At 37.4% G+C, this 18,421-nt stretch overlaps 1 protein-coding gene across 2 annotated transcripts in view; it reads left to right on the top strand.

The window, feature by feature from the left end:
* Positions 1-18,421, top strand: part of CDKAL1 (CDK5 regulatory subunit associated protein 1 like 1) — a 667,880-nt gene that overhangs the window by 109,688 nt on the left and 539,771 nt on the right. For both annotated transcript variants that reach the window (XM_053668249.1, XM_053668248.1), the window contains one exon: positions 10,140-10,224. In XM_053668249.1, coding sequence (XP_053524224.1) covers positions 10,140-10,224 — 85 coding nt within the window. The remainder of the gene's footprint in view (positions 1-10,139; positions 10,225-18,421) is intronic.

Genomic DNA, 18,421 nt, shown 5'->3' on the forward strand with positions numbered 1-18,421 from the left:
GGTGTACATCCAAAATTTTTCATAAAAATATAAGCAAATGTATAAATGGATTCTAGAGTTTCATTGGTAGCATAGTATATGTGTTTTTTAGTGTCTTTTTTTCTGAAAAATATGTCTGAAGATCTTTCTTTGATTTTGGACTTAGAGGTTATTCATTTTTTTTTAGCAGCTTTATAGGAGTCTCAATTCTGAATTTACTAAAATGTCTTTAACCATTCATGTTTTATTCTTACAAATAATGTTGCAGCGAATAACCTTGTACATGTGCAAGTATGTTTATAGTAGGTTACATTCTTGGAACTTCTTGATCAGAGGATATACACTTGCCTTTTCCTTAGATATTGTCAAATTACCTTAAGAGGTGGTTTTCGAGTTTGCATTCCCACTAGCAATACAGGGGAGTGCCTCCTTCCTCATAGATACATCAGTGTGATGTGTTTTTAAACTAACGTTTTTTTGACAATAACGGAAGTGAAAAATAGTACAGTTTTTTTCTTAGTGCAGTTTTAATTTTCATTTATTAAAAATGGGGTTGACCCCTGGCTGAGTGGTTCAGTTGGTTGAATGGTCATCACATTGACAAAAGGCTGCAAGTTTGATTCCCGGTCAGTGCATAAACCTGGGTTACAAATTTGATCTTTGGTGGGGGTACATATGTAAGGCAACCAATTGATGCTTCTCTTTCTCCCTCTCTCTCCCCTTTGCCCTGTCTTCTCTCTCTGAAATCAATTAAAAATATTCTCAGGTGAGGATTAAAAACACAAAATCCTCAAGGAGAGGATTAAAAAAATGGGGTTGAGTATCTTTTTTGTATGTTCAAGAGCCATGTGTTTGTTTCTTTCTTTTCATGAATTCTCAGTTAATATTCTTTGCCCATTTTTGGGGGGGGGCGTTAGATTTTCATCTTCTCAATTTTAAAGTTTTATTGTGCTGAGGTCCTCAAAGCACAGTGTGGCAGGAACATTACATGCAAGATGGGCCTGGTGAGCAGTGGCTTAGGGCAGAGGCATGGTGACCACCCAGATCATGAAGGGCCCTCTAAAGGCCATTTGGTGTGTATATTGCCTCTTACTTTATAATCCTATTTAAAATGCAGAAGTAGATCATCTATTATGGATTCTTTAGATGTACTAACTTCTGAGCTGATTATATATCAGGATCAATTGAGCAATTTAATATGGAAAGAGGACAGGGGAATATTAGCAATTTTCTGTTCCACATAGTAAGTAAAAAGGCTCTTGCACTCTGATACTAGTTTTTACCAGGCATACTTAGCTATGGAATTAATTTTCAGTAGTTATTGGTAGAGTTTTTCCAGCTTTTATTTATCATTAAAAAATGTTCCCTTTTCCCTTTATACAGTGAACAGAGCTCAAGCTGACCTGTGGTTTCCTCATTTTAGTTTTTGCAAAGCACTCATCAGGACTACAGGTTTCTCGGCTGTCTGGAAGTAGAGCGTTCCTATAAAACCTTTCCTAAGCTGAAGTGGCAGAATTTGAAGAAGCAATTGCCAGATTTATATGGAAAAGTTTTTGAGTTTTCCAAGATCCAAAAAGTAACCTACCAAATCATACCAGATAACATGGAAAACCTAAAACAGTACAAACATGCAGTAAAAGCAGAGCTGCTGTTGGTGCCTGGGCTCACTTAGCCCCAGTGGCTTGCTGCATCACAATGCTGAGTGCTGTGTTCGCTTTTTGCCTTCTTTTATAAAAGTGAAAATTCGCTTTGGATTTGGTTAGTGAAAACAGGTCTTGATGTAGGTCTTCTGTAGAAGTAAAGTGGTGTAACCAGAACTTTCGACAAGCAGGAGATGCCTGCATTTTTAGAGAATAAAGTTATGTGAGTAATCTGCATGAGCACGTGCCTCCCCCAGGAGCTTCTGTGTTCTGTGTCATTCAGAAATACACCGAATAAATAATCACCAGCACTAGAGGGTGGAGGGCCAGCTCTGTGTTTGAACCCTTCAGACTGGGAACCACAGATGCTGTCCGTCCGTCAGACTCTCATTTCTCCTTTCCCTCTCTCTCCTCTCCTCTCCTTTGTTTCTGATCTCTGCCTTCTCTCCCTCCCAATCTTCCAACCCTAGCTGACTTAAGAGAGAGTGATTTCTCATGGATCATTTGTTTTTATAACAATATTTTGAAAGCGTGGTTACTTTATGCTGCACTTTGTACAGTTCTTATAGAGAATAATAAGTGAAATGCAGAAGAGAAAATGCATTGACGAGAGTGTTTATTTTAATTTTACCTTTAATTGATTTTTCAGAAATTATTTTTCAAAAGGTGCTTTTAAGTTCCTTTATCAAGGCTTACTCTAGCCCCTGAGTTTTTAGTAGTCATTCAATGATTTGTGTTACTGTAAATATACACATTGGGTATGAATAAGTATAATGGATGTTTGTTCTGTGGTAAAGACCTCCCTTTCCTACCAAATGGTATTGGTAGGAAACAAACATTTTTAAAATATTTTATTTATTTATCTTTAGAGGGGAAGGGAAGGAGAGAGGGAGAGAAATATCAATGTATGTTTGCTTCTCGTGTGCCCCCTGCTGGGAACTGACCTGCAATCCAGGCATGTGCCTTGACTGGGAATCGAACCACAATCCTCTGGTTTGCAGGCCCGTGCTCAATCCACTGAGCTATACTAACCAGGGCAAAACAAACATTTTTTCCTCTTTGTTATATTCTTAGTAAATGGTTTTTTTTTGTTTTTTTTTGGCATGCTTAATTGCCTTATCTAAATCTATGGATAGACTTAGTGTTTTTTGCTGCTCCTTGAGTTGACTTTAAAATGGAACAGTTGTGTAAGGTAAATGTTTTATTCTGGGTAGTGTTGATAGGAACCCTGCTCATCTCTTCTGTCAAAGCCATGACTACGCAGCAGCCTGCAGGGCGAAGAGAAGCTTGGTCGCTGTGAGAGTCAGCCTGTATTTTGGAGTAAGGATCCAGCGCTCATTGTTAATTTCCCCTTTACTTCCATGTCTGTCACTGATTCCAGAAGGCCAACAGCTGACATGTTCAAGATCTTGGAAATTTTGGAAATAGCCAAACAGCTCCTTTTCAACCCTGGTCATTAGCCTTTTTAGAAATATGAAGCAGCCTCAAAGCCATGTGACACTTCTATGTTTTGTTTGTAGATGTTGTCTGCGTTATTATTTTGATCAACAGGTGAAGAGCCACCATTGAGGCTTTCTAGTTTCCTTAAATTGACAGTCCCTGGAGTCAGTGTGTCTGGATTTCCAATCCTCGCCCACTTTCATACTGTGTAATTTTAGGCAAGTTACTTTTCCTCCCTAAGCCGTAGCTTTCCCCCCTCTATACAATTGGAGTAAAAATGAACCCACCACAAATCTGGAGAATGAAATGGGAAAAAAAGGGTATGACATGCTTGTTTGACTCATTGCTGGACACCTGATGCATACTCTGTAATGTTAGCTGTTACTGTTACTGCTAATCAGATTTTTATTACTCAGCATTTAAAAGTAATTTATTTCGTGTCTGTAAAGAAATAGTTTTGAAAGTAAATGTGTTTCGATTAAAATAGATAGTTTTTCTGTCCTCACACTCAGAGTGGGTCGTATGTCACTGACCATCATTTTCTTGGTTCAGTGAGTAAGAAAGCTTTTAGCAGTGGGGAGAAAAGTCCCTTAGCAAATGTATATCAGGTCACTGTTTTCATGATGGGTCACAGCAGGAAAACAGTTTGTGTTCTCATCTTGAAATGAAGGAACACTCGACTCTTAAGCTGTATGGAAAAGGAAACTTTACAAAAAAATTTTAAAAGCTTGATGAATTTCAAGTGAAAAAAGCAACACATGCTTTTAATAATTAATACAGATGAATATGAACTAAATATTAATGTATTCCTTCTCAGGATTAAGTTCTAGAAAATTATGAAAGTAACATCCATGCAATTTGAAAAGAGGAGAGAAGACATAAAAGGTGTGCACGAGTGCTACATAGGACAGCTGAACCCTCATTGTACTTCCCAGAACAGATGCCTCAAACAGTTTCGCATGTATGCTTCTAGCAGTTTTCTTTGTTTACGGCAGAATTTCCTTTTTTCTTTTTAAAACACAAATGACATTACAAGACCTACTCTTCTGCACCTTGCTTTGTTTCATCTGATGTTATAACAGAGATTGTGATGAATTACTACTTACAAATTTATCTTGCCTTTTTTTAAACAGCTAAATGGTATTTTGGCTGCAAGCTCATAATTTATTTAGTCAGTCTTCTTATATTGCACTTGGCTTTCTAGCTCTCTTGCTTGGTAAGTAATCTTCAATGAGAATTTAAAAACGTATGTGTAATAAATACATGCCACATCCAGGCATATATACTTATATATATATGTTTGCATATATATGAATGTGTGTACATAACTGTGCCTGGATGTGGTGTGAGTATCCTACAAGCAGGTGTAGGTGAAATTCCGATGTGTATTTACATTTCTGATAGCTACCACTCCATTGTATTCCAAAGCGTTTCCTCAGTGTCAATTGCCAGTAGCAGAAGAAGAGGTACCAGTTTCCTCATTCCTTTGCTAGCATTAGGTAGTATCATATTTTAATTGTTTTCCAATTTGATATGAGAAGATAGTATCCTATTTCCTCTTTTGTTTAAAAAATTCAGTAAGATCAATATATATCAGGATAAATTTTTAATAGATCAAAGATCTAAATGTTAAACCATGTGTGTATTAAAAGAAAACACGGGCCAGTTCCTTAGTATCTGAGAGAACAGGATACTTTCTAATTAAGACTCAAAATCCAGAAGCAATAAGAGAAGAGGTATATAAATTTGATATCCTAGAAACAATAAAGTATAAGGCAACTATAAAACAGTTAAATGACAAACTAGGAGAAATATTGTAACTAGTATTATAGACAAATAATATTCTCTTTGTATATATACTGTTTATGTGTGTTATTAAATCAAAACTTGAAATGAGAATGACTAACATGATAGAAAAGTGGGCAAAAGATATGAACAGACTGGAAACTGGAAAAAAAACAAAAAACAAACCCCACCTGCAAATGGTTTTTAAACATATGAGAAGATGCTCGACTCATAATAGGAAAAATGCACGTTAAAACCTCACCTGGCTTTCTGTTTCTCACCCGATTAGCAAAAGTACCCAGGTTTGATAGCACATTCTGTGGGCGATGCCTGAATTGCATTGCTCATAGGGGTGCAAAGTGAGCCTCCCCTCAGGGAGGAGGATTTGGCTGTGTATAATGCAGTTACTTATGACTTTATTCTCTGACCCAACAATCCTACCTTTTTGGACTTGATTCCAAAGATAATCTGGGATGGATACAGAATAATATGCACACTGCTATTCATTGCAGCACTATGGTGTGATAATAAAAAGCTAAATAATCAGATCTGGAGATCTAGATTGCATCTGACTAGGCTAAAGTTTGTAGTCTTCCAAACCAGTTCTGACATCCCAGCTCAGGCATTGGCAATATTTGGCTAATGTGCAGATGATTTTCAGTTTCATGTGGGAAGTTAACAGTAGTGCTGTAGGCCGAATCTCAAAGTAAGTAAAAAAAAAAATTGAGGGGTCCTCTGCAAGTCTTTCTCCAAATGTGGTGCCTTCTTACTGTCTTCCTGCCTCAGTCCATTCTTGTCCATCTACCTAGTCCTTCTTTTCCTAAGGGCTCTTTTGTAAAACTGCTTCTTCCTCCTAGGTATCGGAGGACCTGGCATGAAGGCTCTGATTAAGGCAAGACCTTCTCTTCCTTGATACTTAGCTCAATAACTTACTCATTTACTAGTGGTAGTATATCTGAACACTTATTTTCTTTTGGGTGATGAAGTTCTGGAAAGACATGTTTTTTGGGTATTTCTTATTTGTTCTCGACGGTGCCACTCCAAGATAGATAGGCTAATCTCACGTATTTCTTTTGTTTCAGATGCATTTTATCCCATCCTATCTCCTGTGTTAATGTTTGAAGTTGGCATATAGGTTAAAATTAGCAAAGACATGAATGTAATGTTCCACTCCTCTTGCAGAGCTGTTACAAAGTTGATATAGTGCCTTTTTATAGTTGGTGGCATCTTAGAACCCAGGAAATGTGTTCTTTAGGGGACCAAAAATATGGAATCAGCATTCTTTATTGGCTTACAGCCATACACAATACTTCTTCTCAGTCCCCTTGTGCAGTGAGTTTGTTTTCTGAGCTACTTAGTGAAAAGGAGGGGCCTTTGCTGGGTGATTGTGGGTTGGCACAGAGCAAACAAATACAATTGAGAAAGGAAAATGAAAAAGTCTGGATAATCATTTTATTCTTTCATTAACAATACTAATATTATACAGACAGCTATAGTCCTTGAACTTGCAGCATTTAACATCATTGATATCTCCTACTTCAAATATTAATACTTTTTTCTCTGGATTTCAGTGACATTATATGCCCTAGTTTTTATCCTTCTATCCTATTGGCTGCTCTTTTTTCAATGTCACTTTCTCATCTCAGCTTGTCTACGAGACCTCTGAATGACCCAGTGTTTTGTGTTGTACTTTTTCCTGTTCTTTCTCGGCTTCCCTTCCACCACTCCTTAGGTGAACTTACCATCCAGCCCCGTAGATTTAGGTATCTTCTAGCATCCAACCTTTTGGCTCCCCAGGGCCACACTGGAAGAAGAGTTGTTTTGGGCCACATACTAAATACACAAACACTAATGAAAACTGATGAGGAAAGAAAAGGTTTTAAGTAAATTTACGATTTTGTATTAGGCCACATTTCATGGCCATCCTGGGCTGCACGCATCCCGCAGGCCATGGGTAGGACACCCTTGCTAAAATTTTGGTTGTCCTATTTTTGTCTCCAGCCCAAAAGACTCCTTTGAGCTTTGGTTTCATATATCCAAATGGCTGATCAGTATTTCTAATTGGATATTTCATAGGGATCTCAAAAATATACCATGCCATAAAACCCCCTACTGATTTTCTCATCCCCAAATCTGTTTCTTTCCAAACCCTCCCTGTCTCACTGAATTGCACCACAGCCAACTGACATGCAGGCCAAAATCCTTTCCCTGTGCTCGGGAATCCTATCTGATTATCTTTGGTAGGATTCAGATCTAATCTTTCAGTGAGTTCTCTTGAGTCCAGCTCCAAAATATGCCTCCACCTACTCCTCACTCTTGCCATTGCTATAATTCTGGTCCAGGTGCCACCTGGTTTTCTTGCTTATGATTTTTTTCCCACTGCTTTTTCATTTGCCCCATCTGTGGTCCTGTCTTCAGAGTGCTTCCAGAATGGGCTTTCTGAAGTAGAAATCTGTTCGTGTTTGAAACTCATTGCCAGCATGTAACCTGGTTCCTGCCTACCTCTTTGGCCTTTCTCTCCCCACTCTCCCTATGTCCAGTCACACTGGTGTTCTGTCTGTTCCTAGAGCATGGTAAGCTCGCTCTCTTTGAAGTCCTTTGCTTTTGTAGGATCTTCTCTGAAAGCTCTTTCTTCCCATCTTTGCAGATTCTTTTCCATTATTTAAGCCACAATTCAGATTTGAATTTCTGAGGGAGATGCAGTTGGGCCGTCATTGCGTTTCGTTGTTGACTATTTTATGCTTGTAAGTAGAATTGTATTTTGACAATATTTAGTAAAGATACAGTAACACAAAACTAAATTCAGAAATAATTTGTTAAGAAACTGTTCTCATTGGAAGAAAGACTTATCTTTTGTGGGTGGTCACTAAAAAGTTAGGTAAGTTTGTCAGCATTTTGGTGTATTCACCACTTTCCTGTTGATTGCAACTGTTGGGTCACCATGTAGTGTTCGCTTTATTTTGACCGAATTCCAGACAGAATAGGATGATTTGCTGTGTTTATTGCTAAAATGGTAAAAGTTGTCTGATGGCTTTAAGGTGACTGAATGGAGAATGTGCCAGGAGACCAACCTGACATCTGGCACAGGTAGCTCTGTCTCTAGATTTTTGTTTGTTTAAAAAAAAAAACCCCACAGTCTCTGTATTTTTATTATTATAACAGACATCCATGACTTTTTGTTATATGTGTACCACATTGCTCGTAGTTTTTGCTTCATCTTTGGAAATTCAACATTTGGTAGCTTAGTTGGTTAGAGTGTTGGCCTAATGTACCAGAATCCAGGTCTGACCCCTGGTTAGGGCACCTACCAGAATTAACCAATGAAAGCATAAATAAGTAGAAGAAGAAATTGATGTTTCTCTTTTGCTCCCTTCTTCTCTCTAAAACCAATGAATAAAAAAATTCAACATTTGTTTAATAAATATTTAATGAGTACCCACTATGTACTAGGCACTATAACAAGTGCTGGGGATATAGATGTGAATAGATACTCTCAGTTCTCAATATTTGTTAATTAAATTGGTGACCTTCCTGAAGCTTATGTCAGAAGATTAGTATGACCTTCGGAGCTTTAGGAGGTTGGTAAAAGTGCTATATGTATGTAGTTTCACACATTGTCCCTCTCTTTCTTCTTGCACCTCCTTGTGTATTGTGTAGTGTTCCATGGCTATTCGAATGTCTGTTTTGTGCCCATTACTGCGTTCGGACCTGGTCATTCAGAGAGCCCCAGGTGGAAGCGGCTTCAGTATTTTTTTAATAGTAATAAGTACAGGCTGGAAAAATGAATCATTTTAATACAGAGTTAGAAAGTACCAGAATAATCTATGCACAGTCTACTATGGAAGTGCAGAGAAGGGGCATCTGACAAATCTCAAGCTGAGACTGAAGGATGTGTAGGAGTTAGCTGGGTGGATAGGTACAAGTTGCCATTCGGAAGAAAATAAAGGTATTGTAGGCGGATAGCAGAGTACAAGGTTTAGGAATTCCAGGTAATTTGGTATGGCTGGAGGGATAGATGAATTTAGGGAGAAGTGAATGTTGAAGCTGAGGAGCTGCTAGATCTGGACAGGCGTTGAATATCAATGTGCAATCATTGGAATATTACAAGAACACTAAGATCAGATGGCATTGTAGGGAATAGTTTGTAGGGAACTGGAGGAGGTTGGTGAATTCTCATCATTTCTGAATTTAAGCAGGGAAGTAACATAATCAAATTTATGTTTTATGAAGTGCCACTCTGGCTGTTGGGTGGGTCATACACTGTGGTGTGGGGTTATGAATAGGAGGAGGGACTGGAGTTAGGATAGATCGTAGTACTCAGCGGGAATATAGTAATAAGAAACTTCTCTTGCCTTTTTAGCATTTCAGGAATTTTGGGATCCTGCCTCTTTAGAACAATGTTTTACTGTTTTTATAATAAAATGCTGGGGGGAAAAGTTCTTGCCCAGTTGCTAGAAGCTTTGATGTGCTCACCCTCCCTCTCACGTAATGCTGTCACTTGACGCTCCCTTCTCATGTCGGTGGTACGCACAGACATCTGCGATTCCTCTTAGTCGTGCCCTTCACGTCTTTGACCTCAGCTTCTGTTCCTCCAGAAATACCGTTGAAGGTGCTGCAGTTTTCAATTTTGGTTTTCCTTTTGTTGTGTTAATCCTATTTTAAAGTGGAAGTCCTTTTAGGGAGCAAGGTAGTTGGACTGGCATCAGGCATTTATAAATTCATTTCACTGGACACAATGGATTTGAGTGATGTGTTGCACTGTTAGTGCATTTATTATAGAATATAACTATCTAATCAAATTGTTGGGAGAAATAAAAGCCTCAGTTTAAGATAAATCTTTAACTTTTTTCAAGGAAGACAAATTATATTTTTAATAACTCTCAAGCTGGAGAGTATTCAGTGTATGATAATACATGTACTTGAAAAATATTAACATGCAGCCCCAAAGGGGTCATTTCATGGTCAGAGCTCAGATGAGGACAGTTACACTTTAGTTTTTGGAAGTTATTGAATACTCTCAAGTATTGAAAATATAGGAAGCAAATGATGATCCTCCTTATATTTTACATGAAAAGATAATAGCACAGGTCATACACTTTAATATTTATTTCTCATGAATATTCCCGTGTTATAGCAGTTAGCCCTTCTATTGCAATTGCCTGTTTACTTGACTCTGTTCTCTGCCTCTGTCTGCTTTTGAGACCCCAGCGGGCCCAGTGCTCTCTGAGAAAGCCCTTGGATACTTCTGATGGTTAAATGTCATACTTTTCTTTCTCGTATTCATTTTTTTAATAGAAAATGCATCAGACGCAGATCTGTGGCTCCTGAATAGTTGTACTGTAAAAAACCCGGCTGAAGATCACTTTAGAAACTCAATTAAGTAAGTAGAAGTTGATTTTTTTCTTGATTTTTTATAAGTGAGGTAATAGTTATTTTAAGGAAATTAGCTTTTAAAACATTGTTAATATAAATATTCAGTGTGTATTTAAAAAGCATGACTTTGACTTTTAACATTCTATTGCATTTATCTGATAAAGAAGGAAACTTTAATGTAGACTTTTCTAATAGGTGATTTGAGTATTTGTGAAGTTAGCTAATAGGTGATCAGAATATTTGTTAAGGAACAACAACACGCTCTTCTCAGGGAACGCATCCTGCACTTTTTGAAAATACCCAAAGCAATCCTCACCTCTTTCCCTTCTCTGCCCATTGGCACTGCACGGCCTGGCTATCAGAGGGAATGCAGTTTGTTGGGGGAGATGGGCCTGTAAGTCCTTGTTTTTTGCTTTGTTCCCTCAAATTGAAGTAAAAGAAGTATTTTTTTTATATGTGCTCTGAACCTTACTCCACCCTCCTTCTTAGAAATCTCATTTTATAAATTATTTTGTAATTCTCCCATGTTTTTAACCTTTGCAGTTCCACTGGTGCCTCGTCATTGGTATTAAACATGCTCAGGTCTAATCACGCCCATGTACCCCTTTGAGCTGTCGTCCTGTTTTTCTTCTTGCTTTCCCTGCCTGAGTTAAGATTCTTCACCTCCTGACTTCACTCTCAAACTCGTTTCCTTATTCCCTCAAATTGGTTTTATTATGAAATACCCATACATGATTTATGAAACCTATAGTTTAAAAAACAATAATAAAATTAATACCAATATGTTTGCCACTCAGCCTAAACAGTGTGATACCAAAACCTTAGAAACCCTCACGTGTCCCTTTTTCAGTTATGCTTCTAAAAAGTAACTTTTATCCTGACTTCTGTGAGTCACTCCATTATTTTTATTAGTAAATTTACCATCTATTAACTACTTCTCTGAACAATTGGTTGTTTAGCTTTGCCCTGTTTTAGATTTTAATTGATTGGACTTGACCTGTGTTCTGATATTTGCTTCTTTTCCTAGGCATTCCGCCTTCAGATTTAACCATGCCGATGGGTGTAAAATCACTCTGGTTACTTGTTGCATGAGTTCGCCTCAATTTATCCATTCTATTTTTAGTAGAGTTTTGCGTTTTTCCAGTGCTTTGGTTATATGCATATTTTGAATATTTTGCTACTATAATGTTTTGAACATGGTTCCTGGTGTACATGTGCAGTGGTTACTTTAGGGTCTGTAACTAGGAGTTGAATAATTGGATCATGGATATGTACGAATTCAAAATTTAATAGATAATGACAAACCGTTTTCCCAAATGCATGTATCAGTATTCATTCCATCAGTGCCAATGAATGTAGGTAGTTGTTTTTCTTTTTTTTAAATCCTCACCTGAGAATATGTTCATTGATTTGGGAGAAAGAGAGAGAGAGACAGAGACACACACACACACACACACACACACACACACACACACACCCACACCCCCAATTGCCTTCTGTACACACCCTGACCATGGATTGCACACACAACTTAAAATACGGGCCTTGACCAGGGATTGAATCTGCAACCTTTTGGTGTACAGGATGACACTCCAACCAACTGAGCCACCTGGCCAGGGCGGTAGTTGCATTTTTTAATTCTTGCTGATACTTGACATGGGCAGACTTCTAACTTGCCAGTCTAGTGGTGGCGATGGTATCTCAATGTGGTTTTGATTTGCACTTCCATGATTACTGATAATGTTGAGCATTTTTAATGTTTATTAGCCATTTGAATTTTTCTGTTTTTGTGAAATGACTTTTAAAATGTTTTTTATCTGTTGACTTGTCTATTATTTATTTGTGGGAGCACATTACATGTAGACTAGATCCTAATCCTTACAGGTTATGCATGTTGCAGATATCGGTCGTGGCTTATTTTTTCACTTTCTTCAGTGGTTATCTCATGATGAAGATAAATTCTGGTTTAAAATTTATCAAACTTTTGGGTCTGTGCTCATATTGTTTAAGAAATCTTTTCTTAACCTGAAGTTAATATATTCTCCCATATTTTCTTATAAAAGTTTTATGGATTTATTCCATACATTTAGGTTTATAATCCATGTGGAGTTGATATCTTTTTTTGTTTGTGTGTTTATATAGTGCCAGGAAGGGGGTCCCAATTTATTTTAAATTTAAAAAAATTAGTTTTTTTAATGTAGAAACCAAATTTTTCTAATATAATTGGTTTTGTTTTTTTAAAAATTGATCCTTTCTACTTTTATCTGTGTATTACCCAGTCTGTCATATGCTGAGTATCCGTAAGTGCTCGTGTCTGTTTCTGGGTTTTATTTAGTTTTATTGCTCTATTTCTTTACACTTTTTTCTATGCAGTCATAATTAGTATAGATTTATATTAGGCTTAGGTATTTGAGAATGCTAATGCCTTTTTGTGTTCTTTAAGAGTGTCTTGGGTTTCCTTTGCCCTTCCATATAGATTTAGTATCATGATTTAAGTTCAACAAGTGATTTTGATTGTAATTACACTGAGGAAAATTGATATCTTTTTTGTTATGAGATTTTCAATCTATGAATAAGATATTTAGGTCATTTTTGACATTCTAAGGATTATAATTTCTTTATGTAGCTCCTGTCCATCTTTTACATATTTTATCCTAACATTGTAGATACCAAGTTATTCCAATATCATTTATTTAGTTTTATTTTTTTAAAGATTTTATTTATTTGTTTATTTATTTATAAAGAAGGGAGGGAGAAAGAGAGGGAGAGAAACATCAGTGTGTGGTTGCCTCTCATGTGCCCCCAACTGGAGACCTGGCCTGTAACCCAGGCATGTGCCCTGACTGGGAATCGAACCAGAGACCCTTTGGTTCGCATGGTGGCACTCAGTCCACTGAGCCCCACTAGCCAGGTCTCCAATATCATTTTTTTTAATCTATTTTTTCTCCTTTTACCTGTGCAGAATTATTTTTTATACTATTATAAATGGTAAATGAAAAGAAAAACCTCATTTTCTAACTGTGTTTGCTCCCTTGGTCTCAGAGGATCGTGTCACGCAGCAGTGCTGAGGATGGTTGGGCGTAGATAAGAGTGTAAGTCGGGAGTCCACGTGGGACAGGGTTGCGGTGGTCTGGGTTCCCACGGCCTCATGTCGGGTGGCGGGGTTCAGAGTTGGAAGGAACAAATCGATTTGAGAAAGAATTCCTTATGCTTTCAGCATCGTTAAATGCGACTTTTAGCTCTCTTGCTAGAATGATATAGGGAATTCCAGAAAGGGAGTTCAATTTCGAGGAAAGACATGTTTTGGTTTTGATTTTCTTGTATGTGAAGTCACAGCTAAAGACTGTAATAAAGTAATAGATAACATTTGATCTATATTAATTGTGTTCTTTGTAGCTTGCACTGTTCATAGTGCTTTATATCAATTGGATATTATCTATCTCAACTCTTACAGGCTATTGCATTGTAAATTTCAATTTTATATTGATTTTATAGATGAAGTGCCTGTCTTTCACAGATGAAGTTCTCTAGGGCTGTTCAGTTAGTAAATGGTAGGGTGGGATTTTTCTTTCTTTCTTTTTTTTTTTTTTTAATCCTTACCCAAGAACATGCTCATTGAGTTTAGAGAGCGTGAAAGGGAGGGAGAGAAAATTGATGTAAGAGAGAAACATCAGTTAGTTGCCTCTGCTACGCACCCCAACTGGGGACCGAACCGCAACCTAGGCATGTGCTCTGACCAGGAATCAATCCTTGACTTTTTGTTTTACTGGATGATGCTCCAACTCACTGAGCCACACCAGCCAGGGAGGTGGGATGTTAACCTAGAAAATCTAACAAGGAGTCTGCATGTTTAGTCATTTTATTACAGTGCTTCCCAGATAAAGATGTCAGGTAGACAATCGTAGAATTGAGGCAGTTATCATCTTAGTGACATAGATTCTATATTATTTGCGTAGAAGTGATAGTTGAATGTGATGGCCTTCTCAACGCAGGAATCACAGAAGGAGCAGAGCAGAGTTCTCTCCAGGTCCGTGGTGGGAGGTGGAGGAGGGCAGTAGTGATGTGGGGTGAAACGGGAATTGGGGACATATTAAGGAGCAAGAGAAGGAAACTTAAAGAGCAGAGAGTTATATTTACTGGATGCTGCTCATTGTCAAAGCATGTTTTTTATTTAATGAAAAGTCTCAATTATCTATCTTTTCCCTATAGGAAAGGTAAGTAAGATATAAAGGTGCTACTGATACCCCTGAGTGCAGAGCTCAGAGAGTTGAGTTTCTGTAATTTCAGTTTTGTAATCTAATTAATGGATGTGCTTCTAGGTGGTTTCTGAAAGTTTAAGAACTCTAACTTGTGTTAATGAGTTTTGTTATAAGTGTAAACTGTGTTATGAATGGATTTGGAGTAACGATGCGGTGTTCTAATGACTGAGTGAGACAGCCTGTAAGAATAGTTTGTCATTTTAATACTGCAGAGTTAGTAGAGTCCAGCACAGTTTCCTTTAAATGTACTTTTCTGCTCATTCTAACGAAAATTTAAAAACAATATTATAGGTGATTAATTTAAAAAGAATGGCTTTGAAAACTTCTGGATAATCACAACTAGTTTTAACACCGAAGCTAACATTGGTTTGTTTCTAAAGTAAATACAATGCTGTAAAAAGCACAATTGACATGAAAACATCAAATTCAAGTGACATTTATGCACTTAAAAATTTTCAGAGATTAGATAGATTACCTACTCTGTCAAGCATTTTGCTTTATTGAGATGTTTCCCCCCTTGTCATCATCTCCTAACAAAGAAAAGCAAAGATGAATAGTTTGTAAACTTGTTCCGCCTTGTCATGCTACCCATTTTTCTTCTCTGTTGTCTTGGTCTGTCGTTCCTCTTCAGTGGGTCTGTGGTATGCAGTCCCCTCCCCCTGCCTCCCAGCAGCCCCATTATCGTGAGGCAAGATGTAAACTCGAGGAGAGTCGGATACGGTGTTTCCTCTTTCCTTCTAATCCCTTATGCTCCAACACAAAGATTTACAAGGAAGGGCTGGGCCTATTTTTTCCTATCCTGGACCCCCTATGAAACCGATTGCTTCACTCTGTCACTCGTTCCTCTGTTTGTCATCATTTTTGATTATCTGCTTTTGTTTCTCTTCTAATGTATTTAATAAGTATTTGTCCTTAATTCCTTACAATGTTTTTTTTATCTTTCATGAGCCTCCAGGCAGTAGACCAGCTTGTTTTGACAGGAGTAAAGAAAGATGACTCTGAGGGACTTGCTCTCTTTCATGTGATTAATACAGTCTCATTGATTAAGGCTCACAAATTGATTGTGAATTTCTGACAAGATAACCATGGACTGATTTTTGTGGGGAGGGAGGGACTATTTCTCCTGGTGGTACTGGTGGTCAAAATACCAGTTTTGCAACGTCACAGTATAAATGTTACTGGGAAGAGTATTGAACACTGGTCAGAGAGAATATTGGCTTCAAGCTATTGGAAGTAATAATACCTAGTACCAATAACAAAACACTCTATCTTTAAATAATTCTTTAGTCTAGTCAGAATACCTGGTATGAAAATGCAAGCTGTCTTATCTTTTCAGGCTTTCTACTAGTTGATCCAATCACTAGAGGTTTATAGTGTCAGTATAAATGACATTCAGATTTATAAAAGAATAAGGGTTTTAAATAGCAAAAATGGGGTTCAAATATATTTTTTGCTGCCTTTTGACTTTGAAATCTTAAGTGGTATTACCTTTACTAATTCTGAAAAAATCGCTGAGCTCACAATCTGTGATTGCAGCCTACTGTGTGCACCTCTCTTCCTCCTGAGCATTTGCCAGTTGCCCTGTCTTTGTTTCATTCATTACACCAATTTGGTTTAGACATATGGCCTTTAACTTGAGGGGTTCTTGAGCAAACAAAAATGTTTTTGAAAGAGATCAAAAGTTTCAAAGAAAAATTTGCTCTTAACGAGAGTATCAAATAAGAAAACTCTTTAGTTAATGCTTTATAGAAATGTGGGATCTTTTCCATGCCACCTAAAGGAGGTCATTCAGAGGCTGGTGAAAATAAACACATCTTGTGTGTTCCATATAAATGACGGAAAGAATGGCCAGCTTGCTTTGATCATGGACTGTCAACCTCTGTTTGACCTCGTGTATTATTAACCCAAATGGGCATTGAGATTGAGCCATACTGATAGTAGATAGACAAGAGTCTCTAGTTCTTTGAGCCACCTCTGCCTGTTATTTCTGTAGAAACAAATTGTAATGTAGGAGGAGTTATTTAGCTATCTCAGTGAAATTACAAGAAAGAACAATTAGAAGTATAAAGAGAAACGGACAGAAGAGAAAGGTGTGCTGAGGCAGAAGATACCTGCTCTGTATAATATCTTCTGTTTATAGGAGAGCTCCTTATGTAGAATTCTGTTGATCAGACAACTTATTGGATAGCCATACCTATTATGAAAATATTTTTTTGCTTTATGTGGATTTAACTTTGAGTTCTTTATCATAAATTGAAATTGGGGGAGGGACCAGAATATTATTTCAGCTTGAATTTGTAAAATGAATTACCTTAAAAAAAGTTGACTTTAGTCATTAAGAATAAAGAAGTGCTTTTCCTTTCAGTTAATACTTACCTAGTTTAAAAGAAAATTAAAAAAACTTGACCGGTTCTGTTTTTAACTAGATTTGTTAGTAATCAAGTTGTCTTTTTTTTTTTTAATTAAAAAATCTGGCGTTGGAAGATAAAACACTGGAATTTAGTTTGGCCTTTTGCATGAAACAGGTTTGGCAGCACAAGTTGTTTTCTTAAGACTGTTCATACTGCACATTGTAGATTTTTCTTTAAAATTTGATATTTTAATTTTAGCTTTTCTAGTTGTATAAAATAGCTTTAATTGAATAGATTTAATTTAAGCTTTTATGTTATTGTTTGAAATGTCAGTAGCAGATAGAGTGAATCACGGCGTGCTTTTCCAGTCACAGTCTCATTGTTTCAGCTATCCTTGCCCACAACAAAAAGTTTCCCTCTATTTGAAAAGTTAGTTCGAAATATTGTACTCTTTGACTTAATCTGTATGTCGGTCAGGAATTATCTATTGCAATTTTTTTTCTTAGTAGTGCTGTGCTTAATATGTGTTTATACTTCCTCTGCCCATTTCTCCATCTACTTCCATTGTTTAGATATGGTCTGTATGCAGATGACTCCCAAATTTCTGTTTCGGACCCTACTCTGTCCTCCCAAGATCCAGACTACGTATCCCACTGTTCCCTGCCTGCACTTCTCCGTTTAGACAACTCATCGACACGTCAGATCATCGGAATCTCTTCTTTATCTACCTCACCAGTTCCCAGCTGGGGTTTTTCCATTCCTGTCTCCTTTGGTTGTGTGGTCACCACCAGAGAGACTCGGAATGGTCCTCGATTCTCTGTTTCTTTCCTCTTTTTTTCTCCCTGTCCTCGAGGATTGATTCTACTTCTAAAAGTACCGTATTTCTTGGACTATAAGATGCACCCTGCTCCCCCCCCCCCCCATTTGGGAGGAAAAGGGCGTTGTGTTTTATAGTCTGAATGTAGCTTACCTGGTTTGCTTTGGGGTGGGGGTGGCAGCTCCTGTTATTCGTGTTATTACATATTTTACCACATTTTTGCTTCAATTTTTTTTTCCCTTTTTCTCCTCTAAAACCTAGGTGCATCTTATGGCCCAGTGCGTCTTACAGTCCCCAAAATTCAGTATCTCTTCCTTCTTTCTCTGGACCCCTTCCTTTGCTTTCCCTTTGCCCAGTGTGAATTAGTGTTTTATTTGCATATTTGGTAATAGAGTGTTCCTCTCAGCACTTTCAGTGAATCACTGTGTTCTCTTGTTTCATCACGTTGCCACAAACTAGACCGTATCTTTTGAATTTAATCCTTTTTCTCCATCTCTGTTGCTAATGTCTTAGTTATGGTCCTCATTATCTATCTCTTGCTTTTAATATTATAGTAGATTTTTAGCTTTCCTCAGCTTCTTTTCTGTTGTAGTTCATGCTTTCCTCTCCTTCATGTCCTGTAATGATTTATTTTCAGCTACAGGATACGGATAAACATATTGGTGTAACAAGTATTTAAAAAAATCTATTCGCTGCCTACATTCCTGACCTCTTTACTAGCCACTCCTCCATAGAATTTTACATTTCCCTAAATTGTGTGATTTTTTTCAGACACAT

Source organism: Artibeus jamaicensis, unplaced genomic scaffold, assembly GCF_021234435.1.
Source record: "Artibeus jamaicensis isolate MK-2021 breed Jamaican fruit bat unplaced genomic scaffold, CSHL_Jam_final contig_482, whole genome shotgun sequence".
Lineage (NCBI taxonomy): Eukaryota > Metazoa > Chordata > Mammalia > Chiroptera > Phyllostomidae > Artibeus > Artibeus jamaicensis.